General features: G+C 40.4%; 1 protein-coding gene and 1 long non-coding RNA gene across 7 annotated transcripts in view; both read right to left on the bottom strand.

The window, feature by feature from the left end:
* Nucleotides 1-14922, bottom strand: part of CEP350 (centrosomal protein 350) — a 163318-nt gene extending 148396 nt beyond the window's left edge. For all 6 annotated transcript variants that reach the window (XM_033196367.1, XM_033196370.1, XM_033196371.1 and 3 more), the window contains exon 1: nucleotides 14532-14922. Coding sequence is in view for 1 of the 6 variants with exons in the window: in XM_033196372.1 (XP_033052263.1) it covers nucleotides 14532-14570 (39 nt within the window). In the remaining 5 variants the exon portion in view is untranslated. The remainder of the gene's footprint in view (nucleotides 1-14531) is intronic.
* LOC117074692 lies at nucleotides 564-10560 on the bottom strand. The gene is made up of 2 exons (XR_004433671.1): nucleotides 10245-10560; nucleotides 564-634 (listed from the first exon to the last, which is right to left on the bottom strand). It is a non-coding gene; the product is annotated as an uncharacterized LOC117074692 (long non-coding RNA).
* Nucleotides 14923-17327: the final 2405 nt, after the last annotated feature.

Below are 17327 nucleotides of genomic sequence, written 5' to 3'. Positions count from 1 at the left end.
ACATGACGCTGACATCAGCAGGGTTTTCAAAGGTAACAATGGCATGAGCTGCCAGCAGAAGCTTCTTTCAGGTCCTCTTCAGATTTATGATGCAGATGCCATCACTTTTCCTTTTATAGATGTACTGTTCCATTTGGAAGTCAAGGCTGGTGCCACCTAAGTGGGTTCCTCCTGCGAGGAACTTAAGGACATCCTCCTCCTTCATTTGCAGGACATCTAGGCCTCTGGATATTGTAAACGTTTCCCTTTAAGTTACAATGGGAATCCAGAACAACACTGTAGGCACCCCTCTCTGGGCAGCGTGGAAAGCAAGTTCATTTTCAAAAGTCTCCTTCTACATTCAATAACTTAGTCACTGAGAGGCTGTTTAAGGAAATTGAAACAATTTTTCTTTCATTGGAAGCCTTTAATGACTCCTTAATGCAGTATACTTGCTTCCTCTTTATGAATCCATTCACAGAATTTTATCAATTCTCTTTACTCCTCTGTACTATTATTGACATATCTGTCTCTTACATAAAACTGTGGAGATAGTTTATTCCTCTATTTTTTTTTTTTTTTTTGAGACAGAGTCTTTCTCTTGTTATCCAGGCTGGAGTGCAGTGGCGCAATCTCGGCTCACTGCAACCTCCACCTCCCAGGATCAAGTGATTCCCTTGCCTCAGCCTCCTTAGTTAGCTGGGATTACAGGCACGCACCACCACATCCAACTAATTTTTGTATTTTTAATAGAGATGGGGTTTCGCCATGTTGGCCAGGCTGGTCTCGATCTCCTGACCTCAGGTGATGCACCCGCCTTGGCCTCTCAAAGTGCTGGGATTATAGGCATGAGCCACCACACCTGGCCTTATTCTCTTTATATCCCTAGTTCATGCATAGTATATAGCCACACTGAGTGCTCCAGACCTGTTTGCCAAATGACACTGATAAGTCTCAGAATCCAATTCTTCAAAGCAAACAGGCACAAATATACATATGAAGCCAGGTATTTTATACAACATGAAAAGGTTAGACATTCTTAAACAGAAAATATCTTACATGGTAACACTTTAAAAAAATAAGTATACATGTGCATATGTATTTTATATTTTAAAACAATCTCAAAATTAAAAAGAAATTCTTTCATAAAATATTTTCACTTTTAAAATTTAGACATGAAATCATGAATGAAATGAAGCCAGTAGGGCCCGGTGGCTCACACCTGTAATACCAGCACTTTGGGAGGTCGAGGCAGGCAGATCACCTGGGGTCAGGAGTTTGAGACCAGCCTGGCCAACATGGTGAAATCCCGTCTCTATTAAAAATACAAAAATTGGCTGGATGTAGTGGTGCATGTCTGTAATCCCAGCTACCTGGAAGGCTGAGACAGAACTGCTTGAACCTGGAAGGCGGAGGTTGCAGGAAGCCGAGATCGCATTACTGTACTCCCACCTGGGCGACAGAGTGAGACTCAGTTTCAAAAAAAAAAAAAAGAAAAGAAAAGAAATGAAACCTATTAAATTATGGCCAGTGCTATTACTATTACTCATCAATGATTTTTAGATATAGTTTTTAAAAAGGAAGGTGCCACAATTCCAGAAACAACTTCTACAAGCCCACTAACAACAACAAAAACTATAAATGGCTTTTTAAAAAATCACCGAAATCCAAACTAATCAAAGATAAATCAGATTTTCTCTTTGGAAGAATATCCTTCTATTTGTACAAAGGTCTTCTTTACATCATTATTGCTCTATAACATTTAATAACTTATCATACAAAAATGTAGCAACTATACACATTTTCAGAGATGATCTATTGTATAAAGGGTAGTCTAAGGAGCCTCTCTGAACCTATTCTGGTTTGGAAGCTGGCTGATTTATGAACTGTTCTCTGCTCAATCAAATTCTGTTAAATTTAATTTGTCTAAGGTTTTTATTTTAATAGATGGTGTCAGAAGTGGGATCCAAACTAAAGCTTCTAGCAACTCCCAAGAACACCAAGTGACAAAGCAAGGTACCCACTGGACTCATTTTGTCCACTGCTCTCTCAAAGCTGCTGGAGATTGTGGGTAAGTTCTCTCTCAGATTCTGAAGCTCCATGGGTGTGCATTTGAGCTATCCGAGTTTGAGCAAATTTCTGATCCAAACTAGGTTTGGAAGTTATAACAGAAACTGGACTGGGTCCAGGATCCAACTGCATCTAACTGTCTTGGATCTAGTTAGAGGCCTCAGAATGTCTGGCTGGTTTAGACAGAAATTAGTTTAAATGGTAATACTGAGGGGGTACCAATTTCAGCTTTCAGAAATTTGCAAAGATTTGTGTGTTCTAGCCCCCTTTATTTCTTTTTCTTGCATGCTCAGGGAGGGAAAAATCATTAGCTAAGTTGACCAAGGGGATCCGAGAGCCAAAGCCACTATTCAAGGTAAAAATGGGATCCTTAATTTCTAAGACCTGAGTACTATACCTTCCAGCTTATACATGCAGTATTGTTAGGTCCCAGAAGCAGCAAATGCTTACAAAAATGGTGAAATCTTACTTAAGGTAATTTAAAATCACAACGGTACATTCCAAATGAACACTGCACTTTAAGAAGTACATTTGAAAATGAGGGCTCCCAAATCAGTTTCATCTAGGGATGCCTGTTAGTGTGCAGAAGCTTCTAAAAAGATTTCAATATTTTTATTGCTTTTAAAAAAAAGACTGTAGAAGGCAAATAAAAAGCTTAAGCAACTAATTGATAAGAAAAATTAAATCTGCTAACCTTTCGGCTCTGTTACTACTCTTCCCTGAAGGTGAAAAGAAAGTTATCCTAGATAGTGTTTATAAAAGGTAGGCTGTCAGGTAAAGTAAGCTTCCTCCTTTTTCAGATCTATTCACGCTGAGTCCAGGTACAGAGAAGGCTTTCTTTGCCCTATTCCTTAATGGGCTCCATCCTGAATTTAGTAATTTCACCTAAGAAATAGTAGCTAGGTTAAAAAGATCACCTGTAGGCCGAGCACAGTGGCTCATGCCTATAATCCCAGCACTCTGGGAGGCCGAGGCGGGTGGATCACCTGAGGTCAAGAGTTCGAGACCAGCCTGGCCGACAAGGTAAAACCCGTCTCTACTAAAAGTACAAACAAAAATTAGCCAGGTGTGGTGGCAGGTGCCTGTAATCCCAGCTACTCAAGAGGCTGAGACAGGAGAACCAGGAGGTGGAGGTTGCAGTAAGCCAAGATCGCGCCACCGCACTTCATCCAGCCTGGGTGACAAGAGTCAGATTCCGTCTCAAAAAAAAAAAGAAAAAAGATCACCTGTGCAATTAAAATACACTTTTCTGGCATTTAGCTGGCTATTCTGAAATCCTTTTGTAAATGACATTTACATCTATAAAAGAGATTTCCATTTGTAAATGTATGTGTCTATATACATTAGAAACAGAACGTCAAAGTAAAAAACTAACAAAGAAACTCTGGACTTAGACACTGGACCAAAGGGACCTAACAGACTTCTACAGAATGCTGTACCTAAAAATCACAGAATATACACTCTCATCTACCCATGGAACATTCTAAGATGGACCACAAGCTCAGTCATAAAGCAAGTCTCAATATATTCTTAAAAAATGAAATCAGGCCGGGCGCAGTGGCTCAAGCCTGTAATCCCAGCACTTTGGGAGGCCGAGACGGGCGGATCACGAGGTCAGGAGATCGAGACCATCCTGGCTAACACGGTGAAACCCCGTTTCTATTAAAAATACAAAAAACTAGCCGGGCGAGGTGGCGGGCGCCTGTAGTCCCAGCTACTCCGGAGGCTGAGGCAGGAGAATGGCGTAAACCCGGGAAGCGGAGCTTGCAGTGAGCTGAGATCCAGCCACTGCACTCCAGCCCGGGCGAAAGAGCAAGATTCCGTCTCAAAAAAAAAAAAAAATGAAATCATGTCAAGCATATTATCAGACTACAGTAGAATAAAATAAGAAATTGACACCAAAAGGAATCCTGAAAACCACAAATACATGGAAACTAAACAACTCGCTCCTAACTAACTTTTGGTTAAACAACAAATTAGCCGGGCGCGGTGGCTCAAGCCTGTAATCCCAGCACTTTGAGAGGCCGAGACGAGCGGATCACGAGGTCAGGAGATCGAGACCATCCTGGCTAACACGGTGAAACCCCGTCTCTACTAAAAAATACAAAAAACTAGCTGGGCGAGGTGGCGGGCATCTGTAGTCCCAGCTACTCGGGAGGCTGAGGCAGGAGAATGGCGTAAACCCGGGAGGCGGAGCTTGCAGTGAGCTGAGATCCAGCCACTGCACTCCAGCCTGGGGGACAGAGCAAGACTCCGTCTCAAAAAACAAAACAAAACAAAAAAAAAACAACAACAAATTAAGGCAGAAATAAAAAAATACTTCAAAACAAATGAAAATAGAAAAACAAACATACCAAAACCTCTGGGATACAGCAAAAGCAATGTTAAGGGGAACGTTTATAGCACTAAGTGCCTACATCAAAAAGAGTAAGATATCAAATTGACAACTTAATGTTGAACTTAAAGGAACCAGAAAAACAAGAACAAACTAAACCCAAAGCTAGCAGAAAACAAAGAAGTAACTAAGATCAGAGCAGAACTAAATTAACTGATACCATTAAAAAAAAAAATACAAAGGATCAACAAAACAAAGTTAGTTCTTTGAAAGGATAAGCAAGATAGATAAAACCTCTAGGTAAATTAAAAAAAAAAAGTGAGAAGATCCTAAGAAGATAATCAGAAATGACAAAGGTGACAGAACTCATACCACAGAAACACAAAAGAGCCTCAGAGACTACTATGAACATCTTTATGTGCACAAACTAGGAAAACCAGAGGAAATGGATAAATTCTTGGGAACACACAACCTCCCAAGACTGAACCAGGAAGAAGATGAAATCCCGAACAGATCAATAACGATTTACAAAATTGAATCAGTTATAAAAAAAAAAAAAATCTACAAACCAAAAAAAGCCCTGGATCAGATGCATTCACAGCCAAATTATACCAGACAAATGAAGAGCTGGTATCAATTTTACTCAAACTATTCCAAAAAAATCAACATCACACTGAATAGACAAAAGTCAGAAGCATCCTATCCCCTCTATGAACTGAAACAAGACAAGGATGTCTACTCTTACGACTCCTATTCAACATAATACTGGAAGTCCTACCCATAGGAATCAGGCAGAAAATTAAAATTTAAAAACAAAGCCATCCATATAGGAAAAGAGAAACTCAAATTATCTCTGTTCAATCCTAAAGAGTCCTTCAAAAAACTCCTAGATCTAAGAAAAAGACCAGTAAAGTTTCAGGATGCAAAATCAACGTACAACAGTCAGTGGCATTTCTACACACCAATAATGTTCAAGCTGAGAATCAAATCAAAAATGCAATCCCATCTGTAACAGCCACATGAAAAATAAAATACCCAGGAATAAACTTAACCAGGGAGGTGAAAGATTGCTCCAAGGGGAACTACAAAACACTAATGAAAGAAATAACAGATGACACAAACAAATGGAAAAACATTCCAGGCTCACGGATTGGAAGAATCAATATTTAAATGACCATACTGCCCAAAACAATCTAAAAATTCTATTCCCATCAAATTAGCAACATCATTTTTCACAAATTAGAAAAAACAATTCTAAGATTAATATGGAACCAAAAAAGAGCCTGAATAGCCAAGTAAAAAGAACACAGTGAGTGGCATCACATTACCCAACTTCAAACTATACTACAAGGCTATACTAACCAAAACAGCATGTTACCAATACAAAAACAGACACATACATCAACGTAACAGAATAGAGAACCCAGAAATAAAGCCACACACCTATAACCAGCTGATCTTGAACAAAGCTGACAAAAGCAAAAATGGGGAAAGGATACCTATTCAATAAACGGTGCTAAAAAAAAAAAAAAAAAACTCCAAAAAAACAAAAACAAAAAAAACTGGCTAGCGTATACAGAAGAATGAAACTGGACCCCTACCTTTCACCACATACAAAAATTAACTCAAGATGTATTAAAGACTTAAACATAAAACCTCAAATTATAAAGATCCTATTTTTTTTTTTTTTTTTGAGGCGGAGTCTCGCTCTGTCGCCCGGACTGGAGTGCAGTGGCCAGATCTCAGCTCACTGCAAGCTCCGCCTCCTGGGTTTCCGCCATTCTCCTGCCTCAGCCTCCAAGTAGCTGGGACTACAGGCGCCCGCCACCTCGCCCGGCTAGTTTTTGTATTTTTAGTAGAGACGGGGTTTCACCGTATTAGCCAGGATGGTCTCGATCTCCTGACCTCGTGATCCGCCCGTCTCGGCCTCCCAAAGTGCTGGGATTACAGGCTTGAGCCACCACGCCCGGCCAAGATCCTATTTTTTAAAAACCTAGAAAAAAACTCTTCTGCACATTGGCCTAGGCAAAGAATTTATGACTAAAACCTCAAAAGCAAATGCAACAAAACAAAAATTGATAAACAAGACTTAATTAAACTAAAAAGCTTCTGCATAGCAAAAGAATCAACAAAGTAAAGAGGTAACCTAAAGAATGAGAAAACAATATTTGCAAACTATACATGTGACAAAGGACTCAGATCCAGAATCTACAAGGAGTCATAAACAAATGAACAAGAAAATAACAAATAACTCCATTAAAAAGTGAGCAACAGACACTGCTGGTGGGAATGTAAATTAGTCCAATCCCTGTGGAAAAGAGTATGGCGATTTCTCGAAGAACTTAGAACTATCATTAGACCCAGAATTCCCACTACTAGGTACCTACCCAAAGGAAAAGAAATCATTCTATCAAAAAGACACTGCACTAGTATGTTTATCACAGCACTATTCATAATAGCAAAGTCATGGAATCAACCTAAGTACCTATCAACAGTAGATTAGATAGGCTGGGAGCCTGTAATCCCAGCACTTTGGGAGGCTGAGGTGGGCAGATCACGAGGTCTGGAGTTCGAGACCAGCCTGACCAACATGGTGAAACCCATCTCTATTAAACATAGAAAAATCAGCCAGGCGTGGTGGCGCGCGCCTATAATCCCAGATACTCAGGAGGCTGAGGCAGGAGAATCGCTTGAACCCGGGAGGCAGAGGCTGCAGTGAGCCAAGATCAGGCCACTGCACTCCAGCCTGAGCAACAGAGCAAGACTCTGTCTCAAAAACAAAACAAAACAAAAAAACAAACAAACAAAACCCCAGTAGATTAGATAAAGAAAATGTGGTATGTATACACCATGGAACACTATGTAGCCACAAAAATGAATGAAATCATGTCCTTTGGAGCAACATGGATGCAGCTGGAGGCCATTATCCTAAGCAAATTAATGCAGAAACAGAAAATCAAGTATCACATGTTCTCACTTATAAGTGGGGTCTAAACAATGGGTAAATATAGACATAAAGATGAAAACAAGATACTGTGGATTCCAAAAGTGGGAAAGGGCCCGGCATGGGTGCCTCACGCCTGTAATCCCAGCTTGGGAGGCCAAGGTGGGCAGATCACTTGAGCTCACAAGTTGACGACCAGCCTGGCCAACAGGATGAAACCCCATCTCTCCTAAAAATACAAAAAATTAGCCAGGTGTGGTGGCTCATACCTGCAGTCCAAGCTACTCAGGAGGCTGAGGCAGGAGAATCACTTAAACCTGGGAGGCGGAAGTTGCAATGAGCCTAGATCAAGCCACTGCACTCCAGCCTGGGTGGCAGAGCAAGACTCTGTCTCAAAAAAAAAAAAAAAGTGGGAAGTGAGGGGTAAGGGGTAATAGTTTCACTATTTTAGTGATAGGTTCAATAGAAGTCCAAAAATAGGTTCAATAGAAGTCCAAACTTCAGCATGACGCAATATACCCATGTAACGAACCTGCACATGTATCCCCCCTGAAACCCAAATCTAAAATAAAAGCTAAAGTGTAGTCTAACTTCATTTATAACTAATCAGAGAAACAAACCGTATTAAAGCTGGACATTAGAAGTCAACCATACTCGTGTTTTCAAGTATGTCGTCATGACCCATTAGCAGGTTAAAATAACACAAAACAATATGGTGGACTGGAGCTAGCATTTTATTAATGGAACTATATAAGATTGATTTGCAAATATCAGGTGTATTGAAAGTAGTGAGGGATTTTATCTTATCTTATTTTATTTTATTTTATTTTTGAGACAGAGTCTCTCTGTTGCCCAGGCTGGCACGCAGTGGCGCCATCTCGGCTCACTGCAACCTCCACCTCCCAGGTTCTAGTGATTCTCCTGCCTTAGCCTACCGAGTAGTTGGGATTACAGGTGCGTGCCACCATGCCAAGCTAATTTTTTTGTATTTTTAGTAGAGATGGTATTTCACCATGTTGGCCAGGATGGTCTTGAACTCCTGACCTCAAGTGATCCGCCTGCCTCAGCCTCTCAAAGTGCAGGGATTACAGGTATGAGCCACCATGCCTGGCCATGAGGGCTTTTTAAAGTAAAACTTTAAAAAGTGAAACTTTTGTTTCATTTTATATATACACATACACATATAACACGTTTGTTCTTTTTATTTAAAAAAATAAAAAATAAAGGTAAATGTAAAAAAATCAACCTCTGGGAGCACAGAACATGGAAAATATATTTCTTACTGTATGTGTCCTGGTCAAAAGTTCAAGAGGTTCCTAAACTTTCTCAGTTCACAGACCCCTCAGTATGCCAGTTTTTTGTTTTTTTTTAAAATCATGAAACCCCTAGGCCAAAAAAATACCTAACAGTTCCATTTACTAAGGAGTTAAGTTCACAACCTAATAAGTATTTTTAGCCTAACAACTTAATAGCAGTTCAAAAATACGTATAAATTGAAATATTTTTATTACAAAATTACAACTACTTAATAAGATGTGTGTACCTACTAGACATTATACAAGTTCTCAAATCTTGAAATCATTTTGGACATCACCACCTTCATTTACTGCTCCAAACTGATTTTTGCATAGTACTTGCTTTTTATCACAGCAACCTCCCAAAACCTAGCGTTTGGAAGACACAGTGTCATCAAAAAAAAAAGGTAACACAATCTCTTGTGCAGTATCTCAAACTGGTAGTTTGAGCAGTGTCCTATAGATGTCAAATATGCCACAGCTATCCAATATTGCTGTTTCCCTTAAAATTTCTCAAATATCCCATAGTGTCCAGGTGAGTTACTATGGTGCTCCATAGTACAGCAGGTCCTCCGTAGCATAGTTTCATTCAATGTCATTTCTTTACAATTTTGATGAGAAAAAAATTTTGATTCCCCACCAGGGCTACCATCTATGTATGAGTTTGCATGTTCTCCCCACGTCTGTGTGGCTTTTCTCCGTATACTCCAGTTTCCTCCCATATCACAGAGGAGAACGCATTAGGTGAACTGACATGAATTGGCATGTCTAAATGGTCCCAGTCTGAGTGAGTGTGTGTGTGTGTATGCGCATGCGCGCGTGCGTGTGTGTGTAAATGCTACCTGCGATGGAATGGCAGCCTATCTTGTGCCCTACTTGCCGAGACAGGTTCCAGCCACCTGCCATCCTGAACTGAAATAAGTGGGTAAATAATTACCTTGACTTTTCTTAGTATTTCTTAAATGTACGTATAGGTCCCATTTATTTCAATGTTTAATATTAAAGGCATTTGGGGTCTTAGAAGTTGCAGTTTCCAAGAACTTATGGACAACAATAAGTGAGGACTTATTTCAGTGCACAGTTTAGGAATACCGGATTTAAGAAACACTGATCTAGCCTATGGGTTTACTTTGTAAATTAAGAAATAAGACTTAAGGTTACAAAGCTAGCAGAAAAACAAACATATTTATTAGGGATTTTCCTAAATTTCAACCTTCCACCAACAAAAGTATGTTTCTCTGTCTGTTTTGAGACAGAGTTTCACTCTGTCACCTAGGCTGGAGTGCAGTGGTGTAATCCTGGCTCACTGCAACCTCCACCTCTCAGGTTCAAGCGATTCTCCTGCCTCAGCCTCCCCAGTAGCTGGGATTACAGGCACCTGCCACCATGCCCAGCTAGTTTTGTATTTTTAGTAGAGGTGGGATTTCCTTATGTTGGCCAAGCTGGTCTCAAACTCCTAATCTCAGGTGATCTGCTCGCCTCAGCCTCCCAAAGTGCTGGGATTATAGGCATGAGACACTGCACCCAACCAACAAAAGTTTTGTTTGTTTGGTTGTTTTGAGATGGAGTCTTGCTCTGTTGCCCAGGCAGTGTCACAGTCTTGGCTCACAGCAACCTCCACCTCCCTGGTTCAAGCAATTCTCCTGCCTTAGCCTCCCGAGTAGATGGGTTTACAGGCCTGCACCATGCCTTGCTAGTTTTCGTATTTTTAGAAAGAAACGGGTTTCGCCATGTTGGCCAGACCGGTCTCAAACTCCTGACCTCAAGTGACCCACTCGCCTCGGCCTCTCTAAGAGCTGGAATTACAGGCATGAGTCACCAAGTCCTGGCCCTTCCATCAACAAGTGTTTTGACACAAGATCTAATTATGAGATACTCTGTTGATTAAATGTGTATATCTCTAAAAATCACATTCAAAATTACATTTGTAGCACTATTTAATAGAAGAAAAAATTTACTTCAATTTTTTTTAGAAAAAAGTTTCAAAAATTATGAAAGTAATTCTTATAATAAAACCATACAAAAATGTCTAAAGTAAAAAAGAAAAGTCATCCACTCCCTCAGGAGTAACACATATTTAATGGTTTAATGTCTGTCCTTATAGCCCTTTTTTCTATTCACATGCAAAATGAAAACAAAACTACATTTATTTGTCTATGTGTTTTTTAAATGAATCATATTCTATAGTATAGTACAACTTATTTTTTCACTTAATTTTATATCATGAACATTCTTCCAAGTCAATACATAATAGTAACAGCAAACACTTACGTGAGTTTATTAATGCTTACTTAGGGCATAAGTGTTAACTCATTTAATTCTCATGGTACCCCTGTAAGATGAGAACCACTAGTATATCCAATTTATAGCTGACTTTTAGTAATTTACCAAGAGTCACAGCTAGAAAGTGGTGCAGTTAGGTTTTGAACCCAGAAGGTACACCGCATGGTCCCAGGAGCTGAAGGATATGCTCAGCTGCTGCTCATGAAGTAAATATAGATACCCTGAAACCTGTTAACAACTGCATAGTAATTCACAGCATAAATATACTAGACTTTTAACTATTAGCCTACCAACAGACATTTAGGACATTTTAAAATTATTTATAAAAGTTATTGACATCCTGGAATAATGCTAATATAAATATTCTTAAAGAATTCCTGTGCTGTGTTAAAATTTATGTAAGATAAACTCCTAAGCAGGAAATGATTCTATCAAAGAATATATATACTTTTAATTTTGATAGGAAATGCCAAATTTCCTTCCAGAAGTTTGCTTCAATGGTATCAATTTGTAGTCCCAATTACAAAGGAGAGGGTTCAGATTCATTAGTTAACATTTTTGATTCACGAAAAAAAAGGCCCATTTTGAGTTTTTAATTAATACTAAATAGACTGCCAGGTTGATCACAATTATGTTCTGATTTTATAATTATCTGACATATTAAACAAATGTAGACTTAGCAGCTAGCTGTGCAGTGGATTCTTCTCCCAGTTATGAAATCAACTATGCATGAGATATCACCCCTATACAACCCTCTGTTTTCTTATGTATAAAATATGGGAATTGGACTAGCTGGCCTTGAAGAATTTAAACTCCCAATGCTGAGATTAAGAAGTGACTTAAAAGCTATTACAAGCCTATAATTACAGTACTAGTATAACAGGTTAGGGTCTTAAAGTTTCTATTTCCTTTAAATTACCATAACTATTGCCAGAGCGCCCAGGCAAATAATTAAAATAGTAAATAAAGTTTCCACTTGTGGCATATTCCCAGTGGCTTTTTAATCCCAGGCTGTCATTCCCTTGCTACCTAGCAAATTTGAGCATATCTCTGGAATATATTCCCAAGAGTTGAGGTGTGCTTAGGAACTAAGAACTAGTCTTTTGTTTTGCATTTAAAATATTATCCTGGGACCATTCTTTAGTCAATTTCTTCAACTAGTATTTGTTGACTATATTACCATATGCTAGGCAATGGGTGCATAGTAGTGATTAAAGGATCTCTGCCATCATGGAACTTACAGACCAGATGAGAAAGGCAAAGAAGAACTCAAAATAACCACAAATGATAACAATGAACAACAACAAAAAAATATATAGAAAAAAAATACTATGCAATCTGTTGTTTTTTTTAAACTATAACACTAAAATTTTTTGACATGGGAAAAGTCAATAAGGAAAATTATTTCAGTTTGCCTCACATTGCAAAAATAACAATCACAATTATACACAGAGAACTTTTTAAATCATCAGTTGTCTCAACAATAACATCATCAAGATATTACTACTTTTCAGTTATGTTACTGATCATGTGGCTTGAACGTTTGTTTTACATAACTAAGAGTATAAATGACTGGAAGAATAAAGATGACAGAACTGAGTATCCAAACAAAGTGAAAGACAATAAATGAACTACACTTTAAGAATCTTGTTCAAACAAAAAGTATATACGTAAAGAAGTAAAGTGATCCATTATAATTCATGACTTGTCAATAATTAACAAAATGTTATAAAAATACTAATGTTTTTAAAGAACTGGCGATTATCAGCATAAGGGGCAAGTGGCATGTAAAAAGGAATAAAAATAGAATAATTTTTTTATATTTTAAAATCATGCCAAATACCAGAGTACCTATATTAATATTTACTTTAAAATAAAACTAATCCCAGATTATCTGCAGAAATGAGAGGCATTCACATAAATGATCTTCCGTATGTGTCAGTTTCCATGACTGCAAAATAAGGATATCTGCCATACCTACTTCACAAGATCACTGTGAAAACTAAATAAAATAATGTATATAGAAGCACACCAAAAAATGATGTCAGTTATTTTGGACAACTTCTTTTTTGCTCCCACTATAAATTATAGCAATTTAACAAATAAAATTGATTACAGCAGGACTTCATCTCCTTTCTTCTGCTCATGATATGGTAGAAGTGTTATAAAATGAGCAAAAGACTGACAATCAGAAGCAGAAGGAAAAAATCCAAAAACTTTATAACTCATAAATTGATTGCCTCACAGAAAGTTGGTTGTTTAAGTATTAACACTCTTACATGACATACACACAAATTAATCTCAGAAAATCAAAGAAATTCGTTCACATATGTATGAAATTTTTTACAAGTAGAACTTGCCATCTCTACATACACAAAGTTCTGCTACTGAGGATAAACAGAAGAGATACAGAGATACGCATGTATTTATCCACACATATAATGTATTCTAGCTTGAAGTTTATTTTCAGATTACAGTATCTTAAATTTAATGCAATGACAGTTCAAATGATTCAGATTTATTTTATTACATTAAATGAAATTTGTCAATTTAGCACACCGAAACTAATTATTATACGCCCATGGCTTTGAAGCAACTTTCAGCATGGGTCTAACAACTAATCCCTCAAAGTCATAATTCCATGTCATTAGCAGTGCATTTCCTTGTTTAAAAACAATATTTAAACTAAGAAATTTTTAGAATGCAGGGCAACTTTTTGTATTTTATCATTGTTTCTACAGAACTTTTCAGGTTGTTACTAGCTCTACCAAAGATAGTCTTTCTTTTAAAACTCTTCAAATACACGGCAGGAGGTATCGTTAACATGGTAACAATAACGACTACTTCCCCAAATTCAAAACAAGGATCACCAGCAAAACAAAACAATCAGGTGGAGTACATGGATACTGATCACTATTTCTGACAACCTGTTTTTTCCCATATGAAAGATTTGCTACTGCATTAAAACATTAAAATCTATGCCTATGTGCAACTTTCTCTCTCAAAATTTAAAATCCAGGCAAATTCCAATTCATATATTGTGACATTGGATGTTGAGCGGCATTTAAAAGAAGGCGGAGGAAAACACTGCTAACTTCCAAAACATAAAGCTTTTTAAATCTCTTCCCAAATTATCTGTGAATAAACCGGTAGACTACCTTCAGCAGCCGCTAGACTAAAGTAGATCAAAGTTTTCCCTATACTTGAGAATGTGATCCCCACCGAAAAGGAACAGAAACTGATCATCCTCGCCATTGGAGTCAGCCCCCGGAATCTCCCCAAATATGCATGATCGCCAAATGAAGAAGGGACACTTCTCCGGGGAGCAAAGGCTAGAGGTATCTTACCTCTCTGCAGGCTAGAGGAGGGGCAGAGGAGGCGGGAGGACACTGGCAGGTAAGGAAGGAAATTCCGTCTTCAGCAGGCACTGGTGGGACCCGAAACCTAGGTCCCCCAAAAGCCTCAGAACCCAGGGAGGTTCCCCGAGGGGGACGCCAAGCAGGGCCAAAACTCTCCGCGCCCGGCCCCGCCTCTCTCGCTGCCACCGGGGACCCGGGACCGCGGACAGAGACAGTTGAGGGTGAGCGAGACTCCGCGGTCTCAGCCAGGTCCTACCGGAGCTCACCTGAGAGTGTCGCCTCCGCCCTCGGCTCCCACGGTGCATCCCGCGGGGCCTGGCGGAGGATGCAGTGACGCCGCCCCGACCGGCCCCAGGGCTGCCCGGCCTGGCCTCCCCGCTCCGGGGACGCACCGGGTGCCCGCCTCGCACCGGCTCCGGGGATCCGCCGGTCCGCTGGGAAGGAAGACAAGGCGAAAAGGCTGCCTCCCCTCCCCTACGGCAAGCCACCCCCCGAGCTGCGGCTCTCTGCAGTTCCCTCTGGCGCAGGTCTGGCCCCGCTCCCCCGCCCGGGAGTCACTTCGGCAGGGGCGGCCCAGTCGCCATTACAGCCCAACAACTGACACGGAGGAGGAGCGGCGCCAGCGGCAGTGGCTGTGGCGGCGGCGCGAGGCAGGGCGGGAACAGTCGGGCCCAGGCAAACCTCGCGAGAACTGTCCTGAGACAGTGCCACAGGAATGCCAACCTTCTGTTAGGGCCATGTTGAGTGTGGCCGAAAGGTGGGAGGGAGATAAAACAAGGAGCGGAACCGCGAGGAAGCCATGTTTGGCGTGGCGAAGGTTAAACTCGTAGGACTCGGGAGGAGCCAAGGTATACCCGCAGAAGAGACCACTCCTGCCCTTTCCCTTTGACGCTCATTGGGCCTTTTGGCTGCGCATTTCACCCCGGGCTGAGAAAACAAGCTGGGGATTTGACAAGAATGCATTCAAAAGTCTGGAAACGGCAGCTTCTGAGAGTTTACAATGTTTCACCAATTGTCGTCCAAATAAATCGTCACCCTTGTCAGAGTAGTTGCAGCTCTGCGGTTACCCACTACTGTCACTGTGGCCGTTTTATTCGCGAGGGTTACAGTTCTGTTTAACATGCACTCTAATGACTTGAGACTCCACGCAAGTAAAACGGAGTTTCCTCCCATTAAGTATTGGCTTTGCTGTAACAGTGCTTTGAGAGGCCCTCTATGGCCAACATATCTTCTCATATCTTTGTCCTTATTTCTCAATCTCCGCGTGGTGAAATCATCTGTCAAGACTTAGCTGAAAGGACCTCTCTTCTGCAAATAATGCCACCTTCCACTAGGTGCTCACTGCACACAGACTCGCCGCCCATCACTTCTGTCCACCCTCTGAACTCCGATAGTTATTTACCCAGAGATTGTTTCTCATCAAGTGTCTTGAAGACGTTAAGGTCTCTTTTATCTCTCTATACCCCAAAATGGCCTAGCACAGTAACTAGGACATTGTACGTGCTCAATAAATGTTTGTCGAATATCAATGACAGCAGGAGGCAGTAATGGTCCCTCTTTGTAGGGCCTACAGCTATGCTTTAATGGGATGCACAGAAGTCCTGTATACGTGTAAAATGTCTCCAGGAAGCTGCACTGGAGGGGACAGGAAATGTGGGTAATCGTATGGTGCAAGTGGTAGCAAAAAAGACAACATAAGGAAAATGTTATTTAGATTTTGCCCGGTCTTGCTGTTTAAAGCCCTGTGTTAGATGCTTTTCATGCGTTATTTTACTGAATGTAAACAACCAACTTATTAAATATACTCACTGTTTTAAAACGAAGAAACACATACTGGCCGGTCACGGTGGCTCACGCCTGTAATCTGAGCACTTTGGGGGGGCCGAGGCGGGTGGATCACGAGGTCAGGAGTACAAGACCAGCCTGGCCAAGATGGTGACACCCCGTCTCTACTAAAAATACAAAAATTAGCCTGGCGTGGTAGCGGGTGCCTGTAATCCCAGCTACTCGGGAGGCTGAGACAGGAGACTTGCTTGAACTTGGGGTGCTGAGGTTGCAGTGAGCCGAGATGGCACCACTGCGCTCCAGCCTGGGCTGTTAACAGAGTGAGACTCCCTCTAAAAAAAAAAAAAAAGAAAGAAAAAAGAAAAGAAAGAAAGAAAGGGAAACAAGTACTGAAAAAGCTAAGTAATTTGCCCAATTTTATACCATCAATCAAAGGGAGATATAAGATATGGGATCTCCTTTACCCCAAAAGCCCGTTTATACTTTTTCAGCCCCATGCTATCCCCTTGGCAACAGAGAAAACACTAAAGTTCTGTCACTGTGCTTGGAGCAGGATTACCCTAGTAGCAGCCTATGCACAATTGCTACTTCTTATACCTTGTGTTGGTCTGTCTTCTCCTTGCTTCCTAAATCCCCCAGCACATCAATGTCTTTCTTGTCTAATATCCCGTTACTCTTGTGTTTACCCTACAGATTGGCCCTGAGTTTGTCAGGTTTTGTACTAGTTGTGTATAGTTTCATGAGAGTAATTAATCTCTGGGACAAGATTGGAGGCTTAATGCAAAAAGGTTTTTTGCCTTTCCCAGACGTCTCCGCAGTGTTAGGCCAGTAATAGGTGTTCAATATGGCTCCCTGTTTCTCCTACTTTTTAGTAGACACTAAGATTGGATTTTTCTTTATATTCTTTGTTGATTACTATGGCCTTGACTCTCACCACTCTTTGGATAACTAGATCTTGGCCCTAGACTAAATCTCCAATTACCTGTTACCTATCTTCACATAGATACAGAAGTCACCAGCACTTTCAGCTCCCAAATTAAGCTTATCATTTTTCCTCTCCTCAGTCTCACACAGCCAGCTCCTCCTCTTTTTCCCTGTATTTCTGTTCATGGCCGTCACAGAACACTCTTCTGAGAACTAAGAGGACCAAAGTTTCAGAAATATTATATACTCCTCTGTATGCCTTGCTCCCACCCAGTCAGTTATTAAGTCTCTAAATACCATTGATGCATATTTCTTATATGTACTTCCCTTTTGTCCAGTTGCACCACTGCCCT

This window comes from Trachypithecus francoisi, unplaced genomic scaffold (assembly GCF_009764315.1).
Source record: "Trachypithecus francoisi isolate TF-2019V2 unplaced genomic scaffold, Tfra_2.0 Lachesis_group5, whole genome shotgun sequence".
Classification (NCBI taxonomy): Eukaryota; Metazoa; Chordata; class Mammalia; order Primates; family Cercopithecidae; genus Trachypithecus; species Trachypithecus francoisi.
This window is presented reverse-complemented; position numbering and strand designations above follow the sequence as displayed.